This window comes from Piliocolobus tephrosceles, chromosome 4 (assembly GCF_002776525.5).
Source record: "Piliocolobus tephrosceles isolate RC106 chromosome 4, ASM277652v3, whole genome shotgun sequence".
Lineage (NCBI taxonomy): Eukaryota > Metazoa > Chordata > Mammalia > Primates > Cercopithecidae > Piliocolobus > Piliocolobus tephrosceles.
Window position 1 is genome coordinate 1,087,468 of NC_045437.1, and position 27,861 is coordinate 1,115,328.

Below are 27,861 nucleotides of genomic sequence, written 5' to 3' on the forward strand. Positions count from 1 at the left end.
ACTATTTTTCATACTGAAACTGAAAAGCGAGAGCAGAACTGTCCACAGAGCCCCTGACAGTTAGGCCTGGCTTTGGCTGCTGATGCAAGTGCTGGATGACACTATTTCTGCAGGAGCTGGCCGCAGGCACTGATCCACCGTGGGATGTGCCCCAAGAGGCAGAAGAAACGCTGGGAACTGCACCTGACCTTGCCAGCATCCCCCAGGCAAAGCCAGGCACTTTGGGTTCATCGGTGGAGTTGGGCGATACTCCTTTCCCGTTTGTGTGCTTAGCTGCTGCCAACAGAACGCGAGGTGCAGCCTTACAGAACACAGCCAGTTGTGTGTTTTATAAAGCAAGGCTCCCCTCCCCCTAAGACAAAGAAAACCGCAGGTGTGGAAGGGACACCCTCCACCACACCCCGCCCTAGTAATCTGGCACCGTGGGCAAAGGCACGGCCTGTGTGGGAAGGTCCATTGCAGATATTTACAACTTCCTGTTCCCTGATGCCTCAACTTCCCCACAGACCGACACACCTGTGGTGGGCAGGGCCGTGACCTCGTGACCCTCACACACCAATGCAGCCCCTCACGCCTCCTGCTGTCTTTCCCCCACCGCTGACTTGCCCAAGGGTCCCGACTATCTGCCCTGCCTGTGGAGCCGACTCCCCTGTGTGACCCCGCAGGCCCCTTGAGGTGCTGTGCCTTCCATGGGACCTGCACATCTCATAAACCCCAGCAGTTCACCCGCTCTCCCAGCCACCCTTCCAGATCCCACTTACGACACACGACTAAGTAACGCAGTATAGGCCGTGTATTCATATTTGTTTTCGTGTGTCAACTCATCTGGTATCTTCGTATTTTAATGGATGACACTAAAAGATGACAACGTGAAAGCTCAGTGCATTCCTCTCAAACTGAGTGATGTTTACAACACCTGAATTACAAAAGACTTACCCGATCTGAAAGAAAGCAGTGTACAGAAACTTCACTGCCAACTGCAGATGGCCTGGTTCTCAGCCTGAATGAGCATCCTGGAATGGCGTGTCTCATCCATTGATGTGGAGACACATGGAACAGGCTTGGGGCCCTGAGCAGGGCTCCTGAAGCCCCTCAGCCGCAAGGAAGCCAGGCCCACAACAGGGGCGCCTGTTCCAGAAACACACGAGGATGAAAGCTGTTATTGGCAAAGGAGACTTAGAGCAAGGAAATGCCCAGGAATAAAAAAAGATTATGTATTTAGAGGCCAGGTGGGGAGGCTCATGCCTGTACTCCCAGCACTTCAAAAGGCTAAGGCGAGTGATCACTTGAGTTCAGGAGTTTGAGACCAGCCTGGCCAACATGGCAAAACCACATCTCTACTGAAAATATTAATACAAAAAAGCTGGATGTGGTGGCGCACACCTGTAGTCCCAGCTACGCAGGAGGCTGAGGCAGGAGCATCGATCACGTGAACATGGGAGGTGGAGGCTGCTGTGGGCTGAGGACAAACCCCACAAGAACTAACTTCAGCAAACATGAAACTTGACCGCACACGGAGTCCAGCAGTTCTCTACCCATCTTTCTATTCCATTTCTCCCTCTCTGTCTCAACCTAGGGCAAGATAGGCTTGACCCAACGGGTCATGGCTCTGTACAATAATTTAGTCTTAAATAACCGAGATGCTAAGTATGTAAGAACACTCATGACTCAAAGGCTTGGGAAGGGCTCTTTAAATTTGCTCTTTTAATGCATAAATAAATCCATATTATGTATTACTTTCTGGAAAAGGGTTAAACTCAAATATCTGAAATACTTTCATTATACCAGGTCAAGAAAAATGCCACAGCCAGAAAAATTTATTTTAAAATAGAAACATACATTAAGCTTTAAAACAACCAACTCTCAAACAAAAGAGGAAAGAGCCTTTGATCCCAGAGTCCACGCGGAATGAATTCCGTATGTGTTTGAAATTCACATAAGGAGCACTTAGAAAACCACCTGAAATGGAACTCCGACAGCCCCCTTGCCCGTGAGGGCTCCCGCACCTGCCAGTGTGAGGACATGGCTGAGCCCCGGACACTCGTGTGCTGGGAGCCACCACAGCTCAAGGTGACTGGCAGCGCCCAGCTCTGTGACCAAGACAGACGTTCACACGTGGGGGCACCGTGAGCGCCACCAGCTCCAAATCTGATGTGAGGGACTTGGGAGATGTCTGAGAAATGTCCAAAGCGATTTTGGCAACACAGAAAATGCAATGTCTGGGAATTCCACCAAAGGCTTCCGAAAATACTCATGGACGATTCAAGTCGCACGTGGCCAGCGGCAGCCCGGGCAGCCTTCAGTCTGTGTGGGGCGCCCGCGTGGCCTTCTCCTCGTAGGACTCCCCGAACTCGTTCACTCTGCGTTTATCCACAGGATAAAGCCTACAACGACACAAATGAGCACGTCAGCAAACCCCACTGCAGGGGCTATTTTCCTAAGAGGAGGACTTGGCATCCTTGATTTATTTTCCAGTGAGCAGCCACAGTGAGCAAATTAACTAAAAAGTCGAATCCTCAGAAGTTTTACTGCTGAGGGCTGAGGAGGGATTTCTGAGTTGTGTTTTGTTCTGCATGGCCAGGCCAGCGCACTGCTCTCAAGGAAAGGGAAGCCTGGCCAAACGGAGGACCCAGAGGCTGCACTGGCTGCCTTCTGGGAACTGTGGAATCACGGAGACCCGAGCGATCAGAACAGGAACCGCCATGTTCAGGGAGCGCATCTCCTCAGCTGTGAACACTTGGCAGGACACGGCCGCCACCTTTGATCCTGAGAGCCCCCGACGCCTTGCCAACATCACCCCTACATATGGATGAGGAAGCTGTGGCGTGAGGGGCAGCTCCTCACAGCCACGAACAGTAGACGTACAGGGTTTCAGCTTAAAAATGGACCTGCTGCCCACCAAGGGCCCTGTGGTCCTGGCCAAACACCCTTTGCAGGTCTGGAACCAGAAACACACAGAGCCCGAGTATAGCACGGTTTCGGGCACGCCCTGGGCCACCTGCGAGGACTTGGGAGCCACCTGAAGGGCTCACGGTTGAGATGGGACCCTGAAGAGTGACAACCACGCCAGGCACAGCAGCATCCGGGGCTCCATGGCTTGGACAACCGCATGCTCTGCAGGGGGCAGGAGGCCAACTGGGGGATCTGAGAATGATGAACGGGGGATGAGAACCAAACCCCGTGTGAGTGTTGCTTACAGGGAAACGGTCCTTCCTGCTGAGACCCAAGTGGGAGCTCCAGTGCAGGGGCTGCACGAGACAGCAAGGGGGTGGGTGGGCAGCTGGCGGCCAGGCCTGGAGAGCTAGGCAAGGGCGGCCACGCGCCACTGTGTGGATGTGCCAACTGCACCTGAATAAAGAGTTAAAACAGGCCGAACAATGCCAGTCTCACGCTGGCCGGGACAGAGGCTCTGAAACACCTGGCGAGGCCGCGTGTGGAGACAGGCGGGGATGGAAGCACTGCGCTCCCGAAGGGCCGGCAGCCCAGACCTAGGCAGGACCCCCCAGGACGACCTGGGGAAAAGGACCTCTCTCCAGCACTAGTCGGATGGCCCCAGGCCTTGAGGGGGGCCATGGCCTGGGGAGGGCGCAGGAAAGTGTCACAGCCACGGTGTATGAGTGGTGGCCTCCTGGTCGGGGCGGGGGGGAGATGGGAAGAGGGACCTCGAGGGCCAGAGAAAGGACACAGCCAGGAGGCTCTGAGACACTTGGCAACAGGCCTTGGGGGTGACACACACTCCTTCCACCCCTGGACAAGGCCCTGGGGCCGGGACGGGAGGTGAGGGCAGTGCTTGCAGTGATCCGGATATAACGCTCCTGAGGGGAGCCCCAGATCCCTGGCTCCTACCCTGGCACAGCAGAGCTGGAGGGAGCTCTTGCTGACTGAGAGGGCAGATGTCAGCCCTGGAGGGAAGCAGGAGGCCCGGGGTGGGGCCTGAGACTCTGCGTTTAGAAAATTCCGAGGCCGGGACGGGGCCTGAGCCTCTGCGTTTAGAAAATTCTGAGGCTGGGGTGGGGCCTGAGCCTCTGCGTTTAGAAAATTCCACAAAGCCTTTTCCTTAGCCGTCAGCCTTCGACCTGAAGGCCAAGCCGGGAGGTCAACACAATGTCGTCTTCAGAGACCCGGGTGGCTGGTTTAAGGGGTGTGGCCAATGTTGAGGTGAGCGAGCTCTCCAGTGACATTCTGCCCTGCAGGGACATACATCCCAAGAGTGGCCCAGAGCCTGTTCCTGACGCTGGAGACCCGCATCCCAGGACTGCCAGCTGGACACTTCGAGGCTAGTGCCAAGTATGGATTAGTCGTGCTACAGTCTCTGTCCTGCTCAACAGCAATGACTGTGAATAAGTAAATAGCTTAAGGAGAGAAATTTGCTTTCAGTGGCTAATCAATAATTCACATAGAAACGAGCATTTCTACAGCACAATGAGGAGACAGAGCTCCAACAGTTTCTTGCCAGGTCGTTCATGGGCAACTGGAACCCAAGTTTAGGCAAGACAGGAAAAACCACCACCCGCAAATTATCTTTGCCCTCAAATGGACAAACAGGCGCAGGGTGCTGTGAAAGCCATCATCCCGTTTAGCAGCAGCGCCACGCCGCTGAGACGGACCAGGAGCTGAGCGTGCACAGCCGCACTCACCACCGCTGGTACAGGTAGACCAGGAACACCACGTCGTCCCGGAAGCAGGCCAGCCGGTGAGACGTGGGCATGGTGATGATGAAGGCAAAGACGTCATCAATGAAGGTGTTGAAAGCCTGCAGGGCCAGACGGGAGGAAGGTGAACCCCAGTTGCTGGGACTGGAATCCTATTGTTTCTGGTAACCTAACCAAGCAAATGGCTTTTGGCAGATACTTGGAACTAACTAACTGGAACTCTTCACAGCAACAATGAAAAGAGCAGAAAGCCAGCAAGTGGAGACACGACGCTCTGTTCCCTCAGGGGCTCCCCACAGCCGCTGGCACCCGACACACTGCAGGTCTCGCCCAGGCTCCCACTCACATCGGGGAACCCAAAGAGAATGGCCTGAAACCAGAGCCAAGGGGAGAGCCAAGGGCAGAGCTGGCTGAGACAGAACCAAGGGGAGAGCTGCCCGAGACAGAGCCAAGGGGAGAGCTGCCCGAGCATTGCCTTTTCCTCTGGGAGCTTGTACTTGACTTCAGAAAAGTGCAAATCATGTCCCATTAACTCAGCTCCGCCTGCAATGCTGAGGCACTTCTAATCCCACACGGAGCCAAGGGGCCCTCCACAGCTCTACCCGCGGGGAATGGCCACGGCCCATGGGGGCTTCCATTCCTGCCTGGGAGGCCTGAATCCACTATCCCCAGGCACCAGTTACTGGGCCACAGGGGTCTGTGTCTTGACACACGTGCTAACAAGAAACATAAAAACTAAAAAAAAAAAAATCAAAACCAAATCTGTGACAAGTGAGAGAACCCCAGTCTTTCGGGGTCTGAAGTTCTCTACAGCTCTTCGCTTTTTTTAAAGGAGCCACCTTAATATTTTTCAGTGAAAGGGACGGCTGCAGATGCACTCTGGGCAGAGATTGCCCCGGTAATGCTGCTGGCTGGAGACGCCCTCACTCATGCTCTGCTCAGTGAGAAGGGACTCCCCGCCAACTGTCACACTCACCTTGTAGGTGAAGGCCTTCCAGGGCAGATGTGCCACTGACTTCAACTGAAACACGAGAGACAGGCACAGGTCAGCTGCCGGCAGCACAGGAGATGGGGGCCGGGCCGCAGGCAGCACACACCACCTTACCTTGTAGTTCACAAAGAGCTGGGGCAGCATGAAGAGGAAGCCAAAGGCATAGACCCCTGCAGAAAGAGACAGCACTCACGAGGTGTGGAGGGCCGGGCTGCCATGTCTGTGCATAGCGGGCAGAAAACAAGGTCTGCTGTCCAGACAACTTCAGAGTCTGTCATTGTGTGAAGCAACTTTCTGGCTGGTAAGTTCATCAAGCTTTGGAGAGCAAAGCTCTTTTATTTATTAATCAGTGCAACTGCTGCCCATGGGGTCCAGTGAGTGAGGGCGCTGGAGCACCCTGGGGCTGAGGACACGGCCTCCCGACCCACAGGGCCCTGCCCCAGGGGTCAAAGGTGGGACTCCCACCAGGGAGGACGGCAGTGCGGGACCCACCTGCTCTGCACCAGACAGACCCTCGCCCTTAATGCTCACGGGACCGCTTCCCAAAGAGACCACAAAGCTGCAATCAGGGCTGGTCTGCTGGCGCGGGGGGATGGACACAGCAGCCCATGCAGCTGAAGGTGTCACCTGGGGCAGGTGGGGGCGGGCGGGCCTCCCAGGACATGTGGCCCCGAGCACAGGGCCCTGCGGGGTCCCCACCGTGCATCGGCAGGAGAGCCTGGTGCTTCCATTTGCTCTAAGGAACCAGACGTAGATGATGATGTTTTAATGCTTAAGTTTACTTGTTTTCATGAAGAAAACAGACAACAGTCCTGTACCACACAACGCTGTTGTGATCAGCAACACACACGTATACCAGGCGGCTGCACCACACAGCCTGGCGTGGAGTGGCTGCCGCATCTGGTGTAAGCACCCCCTGTCGCTTGTACAAGGACCTGTTTCTCAGAACCAGTCACTGTTGTGAAGCTACGCGGGGCTTTATCTGCTCACAGGCTCGGGGGAGCCCTGGACACCGCAGAGGCACCTGCCACACTGGGTTACAGGGTGAGAACAATTAAATTGGTGCCTGCTGTAAATACTATTACTGAAGTAGGGAAGCACATGGACTCACCATTGACAAAGCTGTTGATTAACCAGGAGTACCAGCTGAAATGGAAAAAAAAGGAGAAGTCCCATTTCTTGCATAGCTTAGTATCTGTATTAAATTGATGAAAAATAATTCTTTCATTAAAAATTCTCTAAAAAACCCTCCAGGTGTTCTCACTGCAGCTGGGCAGCCAAGAGCAGCAGTGCTGAGCCTGGTTCTCAAGCTGGAGACAGCGCTGAGCGCCCCCACCCAGGCAGCAGAGGCCAGGGCCTCTGGGACCCCTCTCAGCTCAGGGCCAGCAGCCTGCTCGGGCAGCAGAGGCCGGGGGCTCTAGGACCCCTCTTGGCTCAGGGCCAGCACCATGCTTGGGCAGCAGAGGCCGGGGGCTCCGTCCCCTCTCAGCTCAGGGCCAAGCTTCCCATGAAGCCTGGTGGCCGGAGTCAGTCCTCTCAGCTACACCTTACCGGGGGGGACACTGAGGCCCAGAGCCCACTGTGCGCAGCTACAGGGTCAGGACCCCTCCCAGGCACTCGCCCAAGTGCCCTGGCCCCTAGCTTGCCCTCCAGCCGCACTCTGCTCTGGCTCAGTCATCCAAATGGCTTTCTCAGGGGAAAGACGCAGCAGGTGAAGCGTATGCGGCCTCCTACCTCTTATACTTGATATTCAGGAGGGAATAGACAGCACCCCCGACACAGAGAGGGTACAGCAGGTATGACAAGTACTTCATGGCCTACAGGGAACAAAGGGAGCTTCCAGTTAGAGGCCCAAACGCCAGGCCTGTGTAAACGCACTGCATGGAGCTCACTACGACAGGGACAGACAGAACGAGCTACAGCACTCAGGGCGGCAGGGCTGCTCTGAAAGGGGGCGGGTGGTGTGAGGGGCGCATGTAGGGCTTCTGCACTCGCCACAGCCCAGGAGGCACCGTAAACGCCACAGCCTGGGTGTAACTACAGGCGCTAGTTAACAATAATAGATCAATTCGGGCTGGTCAAAACCAACCAATCCACAACAGATCAATAAACATAATAGAAAGACACCTGAAAAAACTGTCTACTAAGTAATATAGTTACATTGCCAGCTGTATCTATTGATTTCAGCTTTACAACTCCATGAAAGTTAGATATAAGCTGGTGAACATTAAACCAAACCACAATCATTCCTGTGCAGAAATGTTCTTTTAACTTGAACTGAGACTTCCAGCTCCCCCAGCAGCACTGGGGAAAGGTGATGCTCTGTGCTTCTGGGGCCGATCCTCCAGGCCACCGTGCTGCCAAGGCTGCTATGGCCTTAGTGAGAGCAAGTGCGTTCCCAGCAACCACAGCAGACACCAAGGCCTGCGTCAGCTGCCTGGCAAATGTGACTTACAAACGATGAAAATACCCCTACTATACGATGACACAGGCAGGCTGTGCCTGTAAGGACTCGGGAATGAGCGTCTCTGCAAGCCCCCGCCCTTCCCAGTAAGAAATCTGGGTTTTATGTGTTCACTCTTGGATCCCTGCTCACGGCGGGCTGACCCGTGCTCCACGGAGACTCCGCACTGAGCAATGGCAGCGAGGGCCCCGTCGTGGAGGGTGTGGGATGGGCCCGGCGTGCACGTGCCCTGAACCACATGGGACTCACCTGAGTATCGTACTCCTCGGTCTTCCTCTCAGATTCGCTGTAAGTGCCAAACTGTTGTGAAATTCAACACAGGGATGTTAACAGACTCAGGGAGGATCTGAGCACAGGTGAGCTGTGATAAGGGGCGTCACACAGGGCTGCAGAGCTGACCCAGGCCTCGCTACAGAGGGTGCTCAGCTCCCTACCGGCCGAGGAGAGGACCCAGAGGACAGGGATCTGCATGGACCTTTCCCACCTCACCCTGGCCCTGGGTCCCGCAAGCCTGAGCGGGGACAGTGCAGCCTCATTGCTGTTCCTCGTTGGGGGGGCTCGGTTTTCAGTGCTGCGGCTTCACAGTGAGAACACTGCAGAGGGCACAGGCACAGCCGACAATGCTCTGAACCAGCCGGCCAGGAGTCACAGGGCCAGGCTGGAACACAGTGGCTGCACTGCATCTGCTGGGCTTCCTGCCCTTCCTCTGCCCACAGCATGGAAAATCTCAGCCGTGACTGCTGAGGGCCCTGCCTCAATCAAGGTCCATCTGTGGGCATTGAGATTCAAAACCAGCTCTGCCCCAGCCCTCATGTGCCTAGGGGCCTCATGAGCACCCAGGCACTGGGGCAGCCACAAGAGGCAGGGGCTCGCTCACTTGGGGATTTCTAGGACTGTACTGACCCCAGACAGCACCAGCCTCGGGAGCGCGCTCTAGGCAAGGTGCCAAAACGAAGCACTCCCGCTGGCCAGCCAGCGTCCTTTCTCCCAGAGGCCAGCTCAGGCCCAGAAGCGCTGCCATCTGCATTGAAGAGGGTCAGAACTAGGTACATGACTGGGGAGTCCTCAGGCGAAGAAAGTGGCTGCGATCAGAAACCAGTGCTGCCTCCACCACGGAGGCTCCCGACAGAGGCCCGCAGTGACTCATCCGCGGATGGCCACTTTACACGCAGGGGGCAAAACCACACTCTTCAGAGAGGGCGTGGGGTTCAGCCACTACAGTTAAATCCTACCTGAAATTTGGGCATCAGACCTCTCCAAAGAATAGTCATCTTCAATGCCTTCTTCACTTTCCACAGCTGAGGGGAAATCAGGAAAGTTCCTTTAATCTTCCAAGGCCACAAGACCCCGAAGGAATGACCCAGAGGTAACGGGTAGGACCTGCCGCCCACAGCCCCGCCCAGCCCACTGTCCTCTTCCTGTCCCTCCCACTGCTCAGGGCAGAACGGTGGGGGCCGGACCTGGGCCTCTAACCTACACCCGGCAGGTGTACCTGGTCAGGTGGGCTGCACAGCCACCGACCAGCAGACGACAAAACCAGCACGCAAGTGTGGTTCTCCCCTGCCTGCACCCAAATTAGCCCCCACCTCCTTCTGCCTGGCACTTGGGCAGCCATGGAGCCTGTTTCAGGCCCTCTCTGAGAGCCGCCACCACCTGGCTGCATCCTTGGAAGGCACTGTTCACAGAGGTGCCTGAGCCGGGCGTGGCACCATGACTCGTACCTATGGAGGGCCCCGCCTGTGGTGCTCCAGCACCATCTAATCCAGCTCCTCCTCAACAGGCATGACGGCCGTGCAGGCCCCCACCTACAAATGGGCCACCAACTGCGGGGGCCATCATCCCCCTCAAGTTTTGCTCTCAAGCTGGCCCTGCCCCACGAGGCTCCCTCTTGGCTGGATTTCTGAGCTCCAGAACAACCAGGGCTGGACCACAGGGCACCCAGTGATTTCCGTCACTGCCCACCTGGCCGCCGTGCTCAGCTCTGCAGCCACAGCACGAGCCTCTCAAGGCCCCACGGTTTATGCCTCTGCTTTGCGTGTGGTGGGATTTCTCAAACACGTAAAAACACTCTGCTTGGTGGACAGGGCCTCAGGAGCTGATGCCATCAGAACACCCACTTCCCTGCTCTCCACTTGTTCAAAGCCTTTATAGCCACTGCCTGCCATTCCACAGCTTCCAGAACACTGAGGCTGTCAGGAACAATAATGCAGGCTTCCACGGAAGGTCTCACATGCTGGGGCTGAAAACCTTTCCTAAGTGCGTGGAGGCCCATGGACCTCAGACAGTTCAGGTCACTGCCTGGAACTCACCTCAATGGCGGCTCCAACGCCTGCCGGGACCAGCACCAGCAGGCTCGTCTGCTCGTCCAGCAGGAACAGGAAGATGACTACGGTGCTGAAGCAGCGCCAGAGCACTGGGGACAGGACGGTTGGGCTGGGAGGGGGTGCAGGGCAGACCCCGCCTGTGTGCCCCCAAGTTGCACACATACCCCCAGTCCCCCATCCCAACCCCCACGCCCAAGAAGGTTCAGGTACTCCCCAGTCCATGTCACCCTGTTCAAAAAGAACAGGGAAGTATCCAGCAGCCAGGAAAGTGTTTTGAAGGCAGCTAAACTGAACAGCCGGCCCCACACCAGCTCCACAAACACGTGTCTGAGCCACACTTGCAAACGAGCATGGAACGTGAGCAGAGGTCAGATGACGGAGCCAGCACAGCTTTGCTTCCAGGCAGGTCTTATGCTGGTTCTGTGATAAGCGCGTGGCTTTTCAAGTCTGGACGTGTTTCCTCCCCAGCCTGTACCTTAACAACCACTCCAGCTTATTCAACACGTCTTCCTCCTCCCGCAAACCCCCAGGGCAGGCAGGGGAAGCAGATCCACGGAGCCACATGACAAACAGTGGCCATGGCCACAGCGCTGTCTGCTGGCCGCCCCAACCCGGGACGCCGGGAAAGGCATCAGGGTTAGGAGGCACCACCACAGAGCACGGCAGGGCCCCCAGGCAGCCAGGGCCACCTGCTTGGGCATCTTTTCCATGTGAGAAAAACAACGTGTTTGGGTCTCTGATACTGGAGCTGAACACTCCTCACTCCTAACCAACAAGACTCACCCACTCCTCGTCCTCACACCGCCAACCCCTCGCCCCTGTCCAGACTGCCGCTCCCCACCCCACTGTGACAACCTCCACCACTGCAAGGTCAGGAGGACCCTCACTCACTTGGGCCCCCTAACCACGGCAGGCACCCCTGGCCAGGAACACTGGTCCCAGATCTTGGCACACCTCCTGCCCGGGCTGCCTGGCCTCAGGGGTCCCTGACCGCCCTACCTAACAGCTGCACACTCCCTGTCGCTGCTGGGCACAGCACCACGGGCCTTTCAACTGCCATCACCTGGCAGGCTCCACATACCCAGGCCTGCGCTGGTTGGGGAAGGAAGACCCGCGGGAGGACAGGGCGAGGGAACTAAGACAGGGGATGTGAGGTCCCAGCCCCGCTCAGCGCCTGTGAGCAGCCGGGAAGGCTCGAGAGGTCCATGCTTCTCACTCCCCACAGCCCAGGCCCAAGCCCCATGCACACCAGAGTCCACAGCCAGGCCCTGAGCTATGCAGCCTCCGGCAGTCACAACACACACGTGCCACAGTTTGCAGCCAGGCCCTGAACTGCGCAGCCTCTGGAGGCCCTGAGCCACGCAGCCTCCGACGGTCCCACTGCAATTGCTGCAAAGGCTCTCTGGGTTTTACAGTACCTGGTCTCAGAGGCTTCTCAAGAGCCAAGCACACACCCGGCGCTGTGTCTGCAGCCAGCAATGAGGCAGGCAGCCCTCAACCGCAGGCTCCAGTGAGCATCCCTGGGGCAGAGGATCTGAGCAGGGCCATGCTCGGGGCGCCTACCTGCCTTGGTGGACATGCCGATCATGCTCTTCTTCTTCTTCCAGAAACTGATGTCATTTTTAAAGGCCAGGAAATCAAAGAGAAGCTAGAGAGAACACACACGACAGCAACTCACATCTCCTGCTGTTTCTATCTCCTGTGAGACAGAGAGAGAGGCCTCATGTGTGACCATGAGACTGCAGGTGTGCTCAGCTTCAGGACGCATCAGGACAGATGTCTATACTCAGGACCCGCACCTCTATGTGCCCGGCCTGCCATGTCCTGTCAGAACCTAGAGTGCCCAGGCAGGCTTTGCAGGGGCCATTCTGAAATAATACTTATCTCTGACTTGAATTGCTGGAAAGGCCCACAGGCAATTGGAGGCTCTGGATTCCCCTGGACTGTGGGGCTGGCTGGGCGTCCGTACTCTGCTCTCGGATTATGCCTACTCAGGGCAGCCTCACCTCTCAACTGTGCTAGAAATGCAGGGGCTGGGCGTGGTGGCCCATGCCTGTGGTCCTGGCTATGGCAAGGCCAAGGCCGGAGGACTGCCTAAGCCCAGGGTTTTGAGACCGGCCTGCGCAACATAGTAAGACCTATCTCCAAAAGAAAAAAAACTTAAAAAAACCTAACCATGCATGAGCTCATCCTTAGAGACATCGACCTTTTAATAAAAATCATTTAATTCTCCAATGTGGCTTTAGAAAGTTTTAGCTTGATGGGCAGCCAAACTCCCAGGCACTCAGAACCAGTGCCAGCTCCACTCCTGGGTGCCTCCTCACCCTTCTAGCCTAACCACAGGCCAGCCTAACAGCCACAAGGATGGCTCTCCTCTAGCAGCTCAACTCCACGGGCGAAAATAAGAGCACAGTGGCCTTGCTTTACCCATGGTTCGCTGTTACCCACAGAGCAGTGCAATGAGATACTCTGAGAGTGAGACCACACCCATGTAACGTTATTACAGTGTACTGTCCTGTTTCTGTTACCAGTTATTATTGGTAATGTCTTACTGTGCTTAATTTATAAACTGAACTTTATCATAAGCATTATATAATATATATATTTATAAGAAAAAGCAGTCTTTCTAGGTTTTGGTTTCAGGTATCCACTGAGGGTCTTTGAACATATCTCCTGAGGATAAGGGGAGACTACCGTAAACACACCAGATGAGGATAAGGGGGGCCTACTGTATACACACTGGATAAGGCAGACTACTGTATACACACCAGATGAGGATAAGGGGGGGCTACTGTATACATACCGGATGAGAATAAGGGGGGACTACTGTATACACACCAGATGAGGATAAGGGACTGCTGTATACACACCAGATGAGGATAAGGGACTGCTGTATACACACCGGATGAAGATGAGGTACTACTGTATACACACCAGATGAGGATAAGGGACTGCTGTATACACACCGGATGAGGATGGGGGGGGACTACTGTATACACACCGGATGAGGATGGGGGGGACTACTGTATACACACCTGATGAGGATAAAGGGGGACTACTGTATACACACAGAACTTTTTACATTTAAAAATCAGTGTGTTAGAATTTGTACAAGTACTTTCTGCCAGAAGCTGCCCACCTCTGCATGGGCATGCATGGGGTCGGGGCCTGGACAGGGGAGAGTAAGATGCCTGCACCTGTTCATCTCACTGGTGTGGACACTGCTCAGAGTACTCTGGATCCTTTTCAAAACCGCCCCCAAAGCCAGCATAGCACAGCTCAAGTCCCCAAGTCCCCAAGGCTGTGGATGGAGCTCAATGGTCCCTCCCTTTACAGAACTGGGAGAACTCGCCCACTGGGGCAATGGTCGCCAAGTGTCAGGAGTGCTGGCTGCTGAGCAATGGGAGCAGACGCTCGAGGGCCACAGGGCTGGACGGCGCCCACAAACCCCAGGTCCAGGGCCCCTGCAGGAGGCCTGGGACCCAGGGAGCCTCCCCAGTGCCTGCGGCAAGCCCTCCTGGCGGACGACTCACATGGAACGCTGCGACAAAGAAGGTCAGTGCCAGGAAGTATAAGTTGGTATCTACAAAAATTCCTTTCACCTCATCAGCATCTTTCTCTGAAAACCCTGCCAAGGAAAAAAAAACATACAACATAAAACAGGCAATATCAATCTTACCTAACATTACAAATACAGTTTTCAATATAAAAATTTAGGCTGGGCGCAGTGGCTCATGCCTGTAATCCCAGCACTTTGGGAGTCTCAGGTGGGTGGATCACTTGAAGTCAGGAGTTTGAGACCAGCCTGGCCAACACGGTGAAACTCCATCTCTACTAAAGATACAAAAATTAGCCGGGCATGGTGGCACACGCCTGTAAATCCTAGCTACTGGAGGGACTGCGGCATGCGAATCGCTTGAATCTGGGGGGCGAAGTAAGCAGAGATTGCGCCACTGCACTCCACTGTCTCAAAAATAAAAAAAAAATAAATAAATAAATCTCGTCAACAGAGTTAAGGTTCATTTGACCAAAATCATGGCATTTCACATATTATGTTCTTAATAAAGCCAATTTCCAGACAATCAACCAGGTCATCTCCAAGGAGAGAAGTGAGGCAGGCGCTGCTGAGCCTCCGATTCAACATCTGTGTGAGCATCTGCAGCAGGAGGCATGGAGGCCCCAGCCTGTGTCAGGATTTGCACTCAGACGCCCGGGGGGCTCCAGGGCAGCCTCATCCCGACGCCAGCCGTGTGCGGCACGTACCGAACTGCTGCAGGGAGTACACGGCGTCCTGCATGTGGATCCAGAAGCGCAGCCGTCCCAGCGAGACCTTGTCGTAGGACACGGTGAGGGGCAGCTCAGTGGTGGAGCGGTTTATGACCTGATGAAGACAGCCACACTGAGAGTCCTGCCCTCACACCCTTGCGACCAACTGCTTGGCAGCCCTCGTCAACCCTGCCATCCCCCTTCCCATCCCTGTGTGGCCCCAGGTCAGACATGACGGGACCCAGCAGGCGTCCTGAGGTCCCTCCTTCTGTCACCACAGGACCCAGGCCCCAGCGTGCTGTGTCCCAGCACAGAGAGGTTCCCACCACCACCAGGACCCTGTGAGCTCAGCAGTGCTAGCAGTGCCTGGGCTGTTCTGCTGCACGTGCCCCTTCAATTTCAAGTGCACAAATCCTGGTTCCCTGGAGGTGATGCTTGCCACCCATCTGCTAGGAATCCACGGCGCAGCATACAGCACTGAGCTTGGCCTGCAGAGCGCTGGTTTGTCTTAAGAGTTGGGGACCATGGGACACGCACAGCCCTGCAGCACATGGGCAAAGTGCCCTCAGGGCCTAAAGCACGGAGCAGGCGGTGGCCATGGGGATAACAGAAGGCTTCTGGAACGCAGAGCTAGCACGGGCAGTGGGGTGGATGTGTGGGCCTCAGAACAATAAGCTTAGTCCGTGGCCCGCCAGGGCCTCATGCACACAGGCTGCAGGCCAGGTCCCAGGGCACCAAGGTAGGAGGGTAAGGAATGGGTTCACAGGGGCAAGCCCACACCCTACAGCACATGCACAGTGACCACACCCGGTGAGCGCCACCCTCCACATGCTGGAACATCCAACAAGGGCTGTGCTCTAATCCACCTGCCCTGCCTCACGCCCTGACCCGCCATGGCAGGCACTGCTGGTGTCAAGAGTGTGGTGGAGTCAGAGCCACAACCAGCAGGTGCCAGGCTGTCCTGAGAGCAGCTGTCAGGGCGCCCCATGCAGCCAAGTGGCATCAGTGCACGTGGACGGTGGCCTCCAGGCACCCCTCGAGCTGCCAAGCGTGTCTGAAGGGTGTCACTGCCTGCTCCATCTGGCAGTGCTGGGCCCAGCCACAGAAGGTGCCAACTTCCTGCGCCTGCTGCGTCCCAGCTGCCTGCTTCCTCTCTTAAGACAGCACCTCTCAAATCTGGCCCCAAGTGAGACACAGCAACAGAGACACAGCACATGAGAGGCTGGGATTCGGGGAAGCTGCTGTCGGCACATGTCTCCATAACTACTGCAGGGCGGGCCACCACTGGCACAGCTGTGCCACAAAGCCTGCCCCGGGCCTCTAACAGACAGATCTGCAGACACATACACAGGGCAGTCTTCTGCAGCCGCCTGCCCCTTCCACCGTCTTCTGAATGCCTACAAGGAGTCAGCGGCATGAGGCCTCACAAGAGGCGACCACGGGCTGGTGCCACAGCTCACACAACTCCGTACGGGGCATTTTAGCAGAACCTGCTGTCCTGAGGTTTCTCAGCAGCACACCAGCAAACTCCAGCAAACAGAGAAAGGCACTGGAATTGCAGGGGCTGACAGAGAAACTGTTCAGGGAGAGGCTGGAACACCAGACCTGCTCACCAGTCACTGCCTGTCCGGCCCCCAGTCCGCAGGTTGTATAGGAGCAATCAGTGACCCCAGAAGTGAAGGAGGCAGTGTTAGGGACCACAAAGGGTCTGAGGGAACAGCTGTACAGAGCGACGGTTCTGAGAGCCACAGTCAGCAGGAGGCAGCAGGGCCTGGGCAGAGATCAAAGCAGTCAGGTGGCCGCGCCCCAATTTCCCAGCTGCACCCCGGCAAGCTCCCTGCTTTCCCCAGGACTGTTTCCTCAACAAAAATGGGGAAAGGGCCCGCCTCAGAGCTGCCGAAAGCCATAAGTCAAGCGGCCTGGCTCCTACTGGGTGGTCCAGAGTGACAGCGACAGCTTGCAGGGAGGCAAGGCAGAGCGGTGATCCTGCAGGGCCCCAGCTGAGTATTCACCTCTGAACCCCAAATAACCTCATCCATGAAACGACGCCACAGCTCCCAGCACGATCACAGAAAGGTTCACAGAGTGCTTAGCACAGTGCCGCATGTGCAGCAAGGGACATTAAATATTAACCACTTCTGTGAGTCTCGACACTGGCCAAAGGGTGGCCACATTTCATCTCCCCTCAAAGCAACCCTGGGAGAGCAGGCGTCGTCACTGCCCGTAACCACATGGCGCCAGAGCCCAGAGAGCAGCCCCATCCCCCCCGCACAGGCCTTCCGCCTTGCCAGGGGTCACCCCCGGAGCTGAGGAAGGCTGTCACCCGCTGCTCTGGCCGCCTGTGCAGGACCAGCCCTGGCGGGGAAAGCAGGAGTTTGCTCAGGACACTCTGAATTAATCTACATGGCACACCAGGAGCTCCCACGCAGACGCGGTTTCACACAGCGCTCAGGCACCTGCCCTCTAGGCGCTGCCTAAACAATCTTTCAGGGGCCTTTCACCAGCAACAATCCAGAGGCTCAGGAGGACCCCGCGGCCAGCCAACAGCAAACCCAGCGCACCACCAGGGCCGCCCCCAGTCACAGGCCTCCCACGCCCGAAGGCAGTGCTTCCCAGCACAGGTAAAAGCTCCGTGCTAAATGTCAGCAATGGCCCTGTCCATTAGGGTGCTGGGGCTGCGGGGCCAGTCTTGGGATCAGTCTCGCCAGCTGCACAACCAGTGGGCAGAGGCATCACTCACCATCAGGTCCTTCACACGATTGCTGAGCTGGTCGATGAACAGGATGGGCAGGTAATGCACGGTCTTCCCCAGCTGGATCCTGGGATTAAAGCACAACTTTCCAAAGTCAGTCCAAGGTTTTTCCCTTTCAATGAATCAATACATTCAGGCACTGGGTTTACCCCAGAGAAGTCCCCCCAGCACCACCCTCAGCTGCTTCTCAGTCACAATGACCCCAGGGCACAGCCTCCCCAAACAGAATCAGAGAGCCTGACAACATATGCACGCTTCTGAGACCCACTCCCCACGAAGTGATGGCCACAGGTGGGAAAATGCCTCCACGGCCACTAGGGGGAACTGCAGGGACAAGGCCGTACAGCAGAGCCCAGGGCCCTCTGCGCACTGACATGGAGCAATCCCAGGACGTGGCCGCTACACTTGGAAGGGCGAGTCACCTGCAGCCACCTAGGAGATGGAGCTGTGGTGTGGGAGTTGGGGGGGATCCCCAACACATGGGAGACACGGGGTGAGTTCAGGTGGCCAAACACGTAAATTCCAATAATTGTATTTAACTGATGACAAGTTATACTAAAGTAATAATCTAAAGGTTAACTTTTAAGTAAATCTAAATGAGCCAAGTTAAAAAATCATAAGGGCAGCAAAGCAACACATTCCCGTCAGCACCTTCCATTTTCTCTCCATGGAAGCCTTCGCCAGCCAGGAGCAAAGGGCAGGATGCTCCAGCTTGAATTCCTTTCTTCTCCCTTCCAGCCCTCTGGTAGCAGCACAACCTCAACGAGGAAGTGGGAAGAGCTGCGGGGCCCAGGCAGCGAGTGTCTCACCACAGAGGGGACTCCAGGATGCAGGAGTGGCCCGCTGGCGGGTTCTGGCCAGCCAGGGTCCCAGCACCCTCCCGCCGGCGCTCCGGCTCTGGGGCCCCACTTACATCTTCATGTACCGATGCACATCGGCAGGCAGGGAAGACCCGTCGAAAACAAAGTTGTCTGCCATCACATTCAGCGCCAGCCGCGGTCTCCAGTGGGACACTGGCTCATCCAGGGCGCTCGTCGGCTTCTTCTCCGCCTCGAGCTGCTGCTAAGTGAGGAAAACAGAGGCCAATGCTAGGACAGAAAACCGTGCCTGGAACAGCAGGGTCAGCATCCTAACCCGTGAACAGACAGCCATGCACGGGCACAACTGGGGGAGAGCCCAGCAGAGAGGGCACAGTGGCCCCACAGCTGCCAATTCCTCCCAAACACCCCCAGTCCTTACCAACATGGAAGCCGGGGGGTGCTGCTTTGCAACATGTGGTCACGGATCTCACCAATTCCTTCTTTGGGGTTCTCAAACTAAGTGGGCCCACTTCTCAGAAGCTGAGAGGGTGAGAGCCCCCTGACCTTGGCAGAAGACTGTGCAAGTCCAAAGCTCACACAGCCCGGTGGCTGTAAGGAGACTGAGAGGGAGTCGGCTTCTAAAACTAAGCATGTGGGGCTGCCTAAAGCAGGAGACACACTGAGGACTATGCACGGCTCTTAAATGAAGTTAAACTTCAAAGGGACACTGACTGACAGGGAAATCTTAGCTCGTTTCAGATCTGATACATCCTAGGAAACACTATGATCTTACCCATTTCCTACCTAAAGATACAGTTTAGCAATAATTTACATTACAACTGGTTTTTCACACCTCCTCACATTTGCTACCTGGAAGGGAGGCTCCCTGTGCTACATGCTACGTACCCATCACCCCACCCACTTTTCAGGACACTGATGAGGAGGGATGTGGGCCCCAGATGAGGGGGACATGGAGAGGGGCAGGTGCGGGCTGTTCCCAAGGAGACACAGATGCAAACTGGGGCGAGGCAGGAGCAGGTGTTGGCAGGGCTTTCAAAACCACATCAACCCTGAGACACCCCTCTTTCTCCCTGTTTGGAACAATTTCACAGCCTCTTTCTGGAAAGCTGCCATCTTTCTTGTTTTGTAAATTTTTTTTCTGAGGCAGAGTCTCCCTCAGTCGCCCAGGCTGGAATGCAGTGGTGCCATCTCACCTTAAGGGTTCAAATGATTCTCCCGCCTCAGCCTCCCGAGTAGCTGGGATTACAGGCACATGCCACCACGCCCAGCTAATTTTGTATTTTTAGTAGAGACGGGGTTCGCCATGTTAGCTAGACTAGTCTCGAACTCCTGACTTCAGGTGATCCACCCACCTCAGCCTCCCAAAGTGCTGGGATGACAGGCATGAGCCACGGCGCCCAGCCTTGTTTTGTAAATTATCTCACTTTCCACTCAACACAAAGGTGGGTATCAGAATTCCCTTGCTTTATCCTTGGCCTGTGTTCATGATCACTTAAGTGACTTCCAGTTTTTATTTGTGCATACACCTGTCTACAGATGTACAAACTACAACTCGTACCTCTACCTTTTCCAGCATCTCCAGTTATGTTCTTAGAATAAACATCTAGGAATAGTCCAGTCCTACACAGAACGCAGAATGAGCCCAGCTCCTGGTGAGAAGCTGCAGGACAGCTCTGCAGGACCAGCGCTCCATCCCACCAAGTGCAGCAGGTGCCTCCAGACGCTGAGAGGGCCCACTCCCTGAGGGACTCTGCATAAAGAATGCCAGCGACCACTTCAACTGTCCCTAATTTTGGATAAAACTTGTCTGCAAACTCATGGATATGACTCAGCTGAAAGTCAGAAATGCATGCCAGTAACATTCCAATGGCTTTACTCCCAACAAAGTCACTGGAGCCCCAGACATCGCCTGCCTGTGTGGAGACAGACACGTCCGTTCTGACGGGGCGGCACAGCCTGCTGTCAGTGACCCACGAAGACCTCACCTGTGCATCAGACTCCCCAGTGAGCAGGTTGATTTCTTCCGGCTTGGGGACCATGTAGGTGGTCAGAGGACTGACCAGGTGCACCTGCTTCCCGTCGTGCCACGGCAGGACCCCAGCGTGATGGAGGAAGATGTAGGCATACAGCGTCCCATTGTTTCTCGTTTTCTTTGGTACAGAAACATTAACTGTCCTGAAACAGAAGAACCATTTACACTACACACATATTATATTCTGTCTCTAGAAACTATTCAAATATGCTTATAAAGCTGTTTCAATAAACTAATTTCAGCTCAGAAGTACTAAAAAGGAAACCCGCCTGCCTGAGGCTTTACGCGTCCTGGGTGTTTGCGTGTGTCCTGAGAACTCGGCACAGGTGTGGGCGCCTACAGCTGAAAGCAGAAGGGCCCGCACTTCCTGCCTCCATCTCAGGAGGCTGAGAGGTCAATGACCCGCCTGAGGCTACAGGGCTGAAGCAGCCAGGGGGAAAGCAGCTTCTGGGCCTGGCCAGGATACCAGCTGACCATACACACTGAATCCCAGAACTCTGAAGCGAAGGGCAGCAGCCGCAAGGGCTCCACATGCCCGCTACTGGAGTCTCAGAAATTTAATGTGGGTAGTTTGTTTGGGTGTTGCATTTTTAAAGATAAAAAGATGATCAGCCACAAAGGACTGACTTTCAAGCCTGTCTGCCCTGACTGCGTGGCCTCCAGTGCGAGCTGAGGAAAGGTCCGGTGAGCTGCTACAACTGTAGGCCTCGGACAAGGCGCTTGGCTCTTCACCTGCACGCTAGAGTCTGACGTCCATACTACAGCCCCGTGGAAAACCTCACATGCCACCTGTTTATGGTTACATGAGTTCTTCTTCCTCTTTAAAAGTCTTTTTTTTTTTTTTTGAGACAGAGTCTTGCACTGTCACCCTGGCTGAAGAGTAACGGCGCAATCTCGGCTCACTGCAAACTCCGCCTCCCAGGTTCACGCGATTCTCCTGCCTCTGCCTCCCAAGTAGCTGGGATTAAAGGCGCACACCACCACATCCGGCTAATTTTTTGTATTTTTAGTAGAGACGGGGTTTCACTATGTTGGCCAGGCTGGTCTTAAACTTGTGACTTTGTGATCCACCCACCCGGCCTAAAAGTCTTTTTTTGAGACGAGGTCTCGCTGTCACCAGACTGAAACTGCAGGGGGTGCAATCATAGCTCACAGCATCCTCAACCTCCTGAGCTCAAGGGACCGCCTGCCTCAGTCTCCCGAGTAGCTGGGACTACAGGTGTGCGTGCCACCACGCCCAGCTAACTTTGAAAATTGTTGTAGAGCTGGGGTTTTGTCACATTGCCTAGGCTGGTCTCAAACCTTTGGGCTCAAATGATCCTCCTGCCTCGGTCTCCCAAACTGCTGGGATTATAGGCGTGAGTCACTGTGCCCGGTCTCTCCTTAAAAATCTTATGGTTGGCAAGGTGCGGAGGCTCACGCCTGTAATCCCAGCACTTTGGGAGGCCGAGGCAGGCGGATCACGAGGTCAGGAGTTTGAGACCAGCCTGGCCAACATGGTGAACCCCTGTCTCCACTAAAAATACAAAAATTAACCAGGCGTGGTGGTGGGCACCTGTAGTCTCAGTTACTTTGGAGGCTGAGGCATGAGAATCACTTGAACCCGGGAGCCAGAGGTTGCAGTGAGCACTCCAGCCTGGCAACAGAGCGAGACTCCATCTCAAAAAAAAAAAAAAAAAAAAAAAAAAATCTTACGGCCAAAGTTCTAATGAGAGACACAAAGGCATCTATGGCTCCTCACTACCCAAGAAAGAATCTGTCTCCACCAGGACATCTTAAGCGTCTCTCTTTAGGCGGGGGGTGCAGGGCTGTGTATCTCTGATGGAATGTGCACTCAGAGACACTTGAGGTGGGGCTGTGTCAGAATGCTCATTCTCCCCGCTACCTCCAGGCTGACACTGTGCCAGGTCAAATGGAAAACCTCACTAGCTGTCCTTGGTAACTGGTCCAGGGCCTGGCATGGAAAAGGCAGTATTTATGTCTGGGAAATTAAACCCAATGCAGATGAATCCTGAGCATTTTTGAAAGGTGTGGGCAGCTACAACCGACTGGTGACCAAGCCAGCACTTCTGGCCTCTATTTCATGGAGGCAGAGAGAGGGCAGCAACTGGCTTGAGATCACAGGCCCAAAGAGGCCAGGCAGAAACCGCCTTGCTAGTGCCTCCAGCTACCTACACGGACTGGCCGCCTCGAGGGTATGTAGTCCAACAAGAGTCTCAAGCTTTCATTATTCTCTCCTCAGATACCTCCCACGCCATGAAGGGAAATGGTCAACTTGTGAGAAGCAAATCATAGTTAACATTATTCAATTAAAAAAAATTAGGCCACATGTTAGATGCAATTTTTAAGTTACTCTACATATTTGGACATAGATCTATTCTAATATCACATATCACTTAATCATGACTTTCTACAAAATTGCTTCCTCCATCCCCATCCCTTTTCCTTCACAAGTAACTTAAGCGAACTACTTCCACCAGAAAAAGACAAGTCGGCCAGGTAGTGAAACTACAGAGCTGTCCACTCTCAACTGGTTCACCAAGCCTGGCCCCTGCTCCTTCGGAGCCTCCCCGCTGCAGGACATCCCACTGCCATCAGACTCTGCTAAGAGCTACCTCCCAAACGACATTCATCACCTGTCACCTTCCAGGTTGAATATTTACAGGCCAGGCATAGGCCTCCACTTACGATATTCTACTACTACGAGACATTCGGTAAGACTAGTCCTCTAAAGTAAACACGTTAGGTACAGAAAGCTAACTTTTAAACGATCTGAACACAAGTAATGTTTTCCCTTTCACTGGCATTTTGTCCTACAACCATACCTTTCAAATTTGGACTCCACATCAAAGTCTTCCACATTCAAGACCAGGTCGATGTTGTTCTCAGCACCCAGGTGGGACCTCGTCGTGGTGTACACGCTCAGCTGGAAAGGTGGGGGTGTCAAGAGTCAGCCCAGCCAGGCCCTGGCAGGACGCACACGCATCCCACGGCCAGTCGGAGGGCGGAAGACCTGGCCGCTGGGGAACCAGGAAAGGTTCCATCTCGACTCGCGCGGCCACAGCTCCGAACTAAGACGCGACGGCGGCGTCTGGGGACTGGAGGAGTGGCCCCCACCCCAACCCGCCCGGCCCCCGGCCCCCGGCCCCCAGCCTCGCGGACGCTCACCTGCAGCTTGGGCCGCCGCGCCAGGTAGGGCTGGATGCAGTTGGCGTCGCCGGAGCACGGGCGGGTGTAGACGATGCCGTACATGACCCAGCAGGTGTGCACCACGTAGACCACGAACACGCCCACCACCAGGCTGGTGAAGGAGCTGCGGCCGCTCCACATGGCTGCCCCGCGCCCGGCGCCCCCGGCCCGCCCGCCTCTCAGCCGCGGGCCCCGCCCGCCCGGCACCCAGCCCGCCGCTCCGGCCTCCGCCGCTCACTGGAGAGCCGCCGCGCGCCGCCGCCACCGCCGCGGGGGAACGAATGCGCCGCGCGCCGCAGACTGCCCGCCGCCCCGCATGCTCCGGTCCCGCTCCGACCTGGCGCCCCGGGATTCGCCGGCCCCGCGCGCCGCTTCCGGGCCCTGCCGCCTGCCGGAAGTGGACACGCCGCGCGGCTCCCTGGGAAGCGGAGTCTCGGCCGCCGCCCCGCACGCGCGTCCGGGATGCGGCGCGTGTTTGACGTCACCAGCCCGCGCCGCCCTCCGGGCGTGCCTCCCAGGGGCCCAGGAGCTCCGCTGTTGGGGCCGCAGAGGGTGTTCGCGGGGCGCCGGGGAAGGGTAGGGCTGCGGGGTCCCCGGGGCGCCGCCCCCAACCGACCACGCCTGCCAGACCACCGAGTGGGGGCCGTGTCGACGTGTGGGGAGCCTGGTGGAAGGCGGTACGGGAATTCCGGCACTGGGCCTGCAACCCTTTTAGTCCACAGCTGTCAAAATCTGGAGGGAAGAAAAACGAAGTGCTCAGAAGCTGAGCACCTCATCCCGTGTGTGGATGTTTTCCCCAGTACAAGCCCATTGTGGGGACAGGCGCTTTTGAAGGAAGAATTCAAATTCCCAGGCTGAAGTGGCTCCTCACAGCCTTGAACCTGACCCCCAGCTTCCCGCTAAAGCCAGGCGTGCCCAGCACGGCGAGGTCAGCAGCGGCCCTTCGGAGGGCGGCCGTTGGAGGCCAGTGGAAGGCCCTCGGGCAGCCGGTGGATGGTCCGGCGACCTCCCCGACTCCGTGAGAAGCGCTCAGTCCGTGCCCTTCAGCTACTGGAGCGGCTCCCGCCCTTTGGCCAGTTCTCTGGAAGGTCGTTTCGTTTTCTGTGTCTGCCACACGCGTACCACAAGCGCATCACAATGGAAAATCTTGTTCCACATTTCTGGAAAGAGTGGATGCTGCTGAAGACCCAACAGATTGCTGACGGTTTTCGGAGCAGGGACAATTGCATCAGAGTGCTGGGCTCCGGGAAAAACTCAGGATTTGACTGACTGGCGGATGGGACAATGATTGGTGCCAAGACTAGGCCAGAGAAGGAGGCCTGTCCAGAGCAGGCACCCGAGGCCGAGTGCAGGGGCAGTCCTGGGCCGCCAACCCTTGGAAGCTGGGCTAGGAGCTTCGGAGCCATCCGAGTCTTTTTTCGCCCCTCTCACTCTCATGCACCTAGTTACCCTCCCGACAGAGTCCTCTCACTGCGCGATTTTCGTCTACCGCGGCAGTGGTGTCTGACTACACCCAGTGCCTCTATCCTTCCTTCCCCTTTCAGTCTGTTCTCGCTTCTTGGCAAACCTGTCCTTGGAAAGCCCTCTGCCGACTCCAGTTACCCTGATCAAATGCATCCTCCTCAACAGGCTTGTGAACGGTTTGCAGGGTGGCCCAAGAGGCATCACGCCTTGCTCTTCAGCCACTCTTGGGGGCCCCTACAGGGCCAGGCATCCCACACCGGCAGCGGGTGCTGGTCCTGCCACAGTCTGTGCAACATGTGAATGAAGGCTGTAGTCCTGTGGTCTGCGGGAGGCAAATTCCAACTCCAGCTGTCAAACATAAAGGGACTGGCAGGCTATCCAGGGTGGATGTCTCATGGCATCCAAAGGCAGGGACCTAGCCAGGCCTCGGGAAAGAGCTACAAACTGAGGAGCTCTGGGGTGTGGCTTCATCTCCCTCTCCCTCCCACCCTACCCCCATCTCTGTGTTCCTCAGATGTCTCATTTTCCTGTCAGGTACCTGGCCAGCTCTAGGAGCTGGAATCAGGTTGGTACCTTCTTGGTCAGTGTCCATCCCTAGTGTCATCCACAGTGGCCAACGGAAGGGGTGGCTGGTGGTGCAGGACATTTGCCATCTTGGGAAAGATCACAGAGGAAGGGCCTCTTTAGCTGAGCAGACGAGGTTCTGCAGTGGTCTGGACACTTTTGCACACTGGTGGGCATCCCCCTGCCCTGTTGAGCAGACGGAGTTCTGCAGTGGTCTGGACATATTTGCACACTCATGGGCATCCCCCTGCCCTGTTGAGAAACCACATGAGGAAAGGGACCCTTGCATCTGTCGCCTCCCGACTCTGACCGCCAGAGGCTGGGCTGCCAGCCAGCCATGCCAGCATGTGACGGCACTTGACGCAAAGTCCCTGGAAAGGATGTGGATCATTGCAGAACTCCCTCGAGAAAGCTCCAGAGGAGGACCCCATTCAGTACCCCGCAGAATTCCTCAAACTCCTGCGTCCCCCTCAACACTCCCCCAGTGTGGTGCCTGCTTCTATCTCCCCAGGCTTAGCTGGCCTGGGTCTTGAAGGCCTCTCCTCCCGCTGTCCCCACACAGCACCCTCTCGGCCACTGCACAGCTGGATGCAGTGAAGGCCAGGCGGCTGTGGCTGCTTGGGCAACAGGAGCTGCTTGACCCTGTTCTGCTGACTTTGTTGGCCTCACTCCCGTGGAGAGCCAAGGTTACCATGTCCCTGAAGCTAAGGCTTTCTTTCTAGGCCTGGGGGAGTCACATCTTGCATTTGTACTCACTGAGCTCCACGTCTATGGTTAGAGAATTATTCAACGTTTTAAAATGTTTTTATCAATTCCATCATTTGAGGGCCCTCTAGCAAGGAACCTGTTAGTAAATGGAGTGTCTGGAATGTTCTAGAAAGCTCACATGAAGAGCTGGCCCTTGCTGTCCTTATTCATTGAGGACTCCAATGGCCACTCAGGATGACAAGAAATGCAGGCTCCAAGAGATTTGGTTCCTTTGTGAGGCCCTCGGGCAGTGGCCAGACACGAAGGAAATAGGAATGGCACCTGCAAACCGCACTTCTCCCTACAGGCCATAGCTGCTGTGCAGCCTTGGGAGGCGGGTGGAGGGAAAGAGGAGGGTATCTGAATGTGGATAATCCCTGCTGTGAGGGCTGCGGGGTGTCCTCAGACTGGAGCCCGCCCCCAGGCTCAGCTCAGCTCGGGGACCTCGCACCCAGGCTTTTCTGGGAAGGAAGGTTTTGGATCTCCTGCCTCTCTGTATTCATTGACGCTGGGTTTCTCTCTCTTCGGAGCATTCTAACATCTGCAGGATTTTTTTTTTTTTTTTTTTTTTTTTTTTTGAGAAGGAGTCTGGCTCTGTCGCCCAAGCTGGAGTGCAGTGGCATGATCTCAGCTCACTGCAAGCTCCGCCTCCTGGGTTCACGCTGTTCTCCTACCTCAGCCTCTGGAGTAGCTGAGACTACAGGCGCCCGCCACCACACCTGGCTAGTTTTTTGTATTTTTAGTAGAGACGGAGTTTCACTGTGTTAGCCAGGATGGTCTCAATATCCTGACTTTGTGATCCGCCTGCCTCGGCCTCCCAAAGTGCTGAGATTACAGGCTTGAGCCGCCGCGCCCGGCACATCTGCAGGATATATGGATGAAGGGCCACAAACCCATGTTTGATCTTATTCAACAGATGTTGTGTCCGCTGGGCGGGGTGGGACTCTGTCTCTGCCCACACTGCCTGCCCCGGGGTTGTAGTTCTAGGAAAGCAAATCTCACACTGAGTTTTGATGTGGATTAGATTCTGTCCCAGGTGCAGATGCTTATAGGCAAGCAGGGACAAGACCCCTCAGGCAAAGCCGTGTATCCTGCGATGGGTGCCTCCGGGAGTTTGCAGGTAACAAGGCCTTTTCCTGGAGGCAAAGCGGAAGCGTTCTGTGGCAGATCAGCCAGCTTTCTAGCAGGTCAGAGGCAGGGACATCTAGGTCCAAGGTGTGACCACTGTGCCTGGCTGCTGGCTCTCCTCTTGCAAGGACACAGCTCTTACAGGACTTTCTAGCCCACCCAAGAACATTTTTCCATCGTTGAAAAGTTACTGATAAGTGCCACCATGTGCATGAGCAGCCCTCCAGGGCTGGCTTGTGTGCTGATGTTTGAGAATCTTGCCAGTTGAATGTGGGCATCTGCTTAGGGTTCCCCAAAGGCTAACCGTTCACACCAGAGGGAGGCCGTGGCTCATGCCTAGGGCCCTGCGTGAGACTGGGGCTCATGCACACAGGTATCAATGGCATGGAATGTAACGAGCTGAGTGCCTACTGCCATTTCCTAGTCGGGGGCTCCTAGAGAAAGAGGGGAGGCTGCTACTCTCCAGG

At 55.8% G+C, this 27,861-nt stretch overlaps 1 protein-coding gene and 1 pseudogene across 5 annotated transcripts; one reads left to right on the plus strand and one right to left on the minus strand.

Moving 5' to 3' along the window:
• Positions 1-1,685: 1,685 nt before the first annotated feature.
• CLPTM1L (CLPTM1 like) lies at positions 1,686-23,942 on the minus strand. Of its 4 annotated transcripts, none has more exons than XM_023195026.1 (17): positions 23,471-23,632; positions 23,128-23,228; positions 20,256-20,445; positions 18,363-18,511; positions 17,438-17,516; positions 14,695-14,812; positions 13,965-14,059; positions 11,995-12,079; positions 10,417-10,520; positions 9,340-9,405; positions 8,357-8,407; positions 7,378-7,460; positions 6,755-6,789; positions 5,758-5,813; positions 5,629-5,673; positions 4,638-4,753; positions 1,686-2,384 (listed from the first exon to the last, which is right to left on the minus strand). In XM_023195026.1, exons 1-17 carry the CDS (start codon positions 23,630-23,632, stop codon positions 2,300-2,302), a joined length of 1,620 nt encoding a protein of 539 aa, XP_023050794.1. In that variant the 3' UTR covers positions 1,686-2,299. The 4 variants fall into 4 exon arrangements, with proteins under 4 accessions (XP_023050794.1, XP_023050792.1, XP_023050791.1 ...); XM_023195027.2 differs by having other exon boundaries at positions 1,790-2,384; positions 18,363-18,508; positions 23,471-23,890; XM_023195024.3 differs by having other exon boundaries at positions 5,629-5,813; positions 18,363-18,508; positions 23,471-23,942.
• Positions 23,704-26,806, plus strand: LOC111528330 (annotated as a pseudogene). The gene has a single exon (XR_003306871.2). The product of XR_003306871.2 is annotated as an uncharacterized LOC111528330 (transcript).
• Positions 26,807-27,861: the final 1,055 nt, after the last annotated feature.

Coding starts and splice junctions, on each gene's coding strand:
- CLPTM1L (XM_023195023.3), bottom strand. CDS start 23,632: ATGTGGAGCGGCCGCAGCTCCTTCACCAGCCTGGTGGTGGGCGTGTTC. Junction 20,446..23,127: donor GTGGAGTCCAAATTTGAAAG/GTATGGTTGTAG, acceptor CTTCTGTTTCAG/GACAGTTAATGTTTCTGTAC. Junction 14,813..17,437: donor ATCGTGTGAAGGACCTGATG/GTGAGTGATGCC, acceptor TGTCTTCATCAG/GTCATAAACCGCTCCACCAC.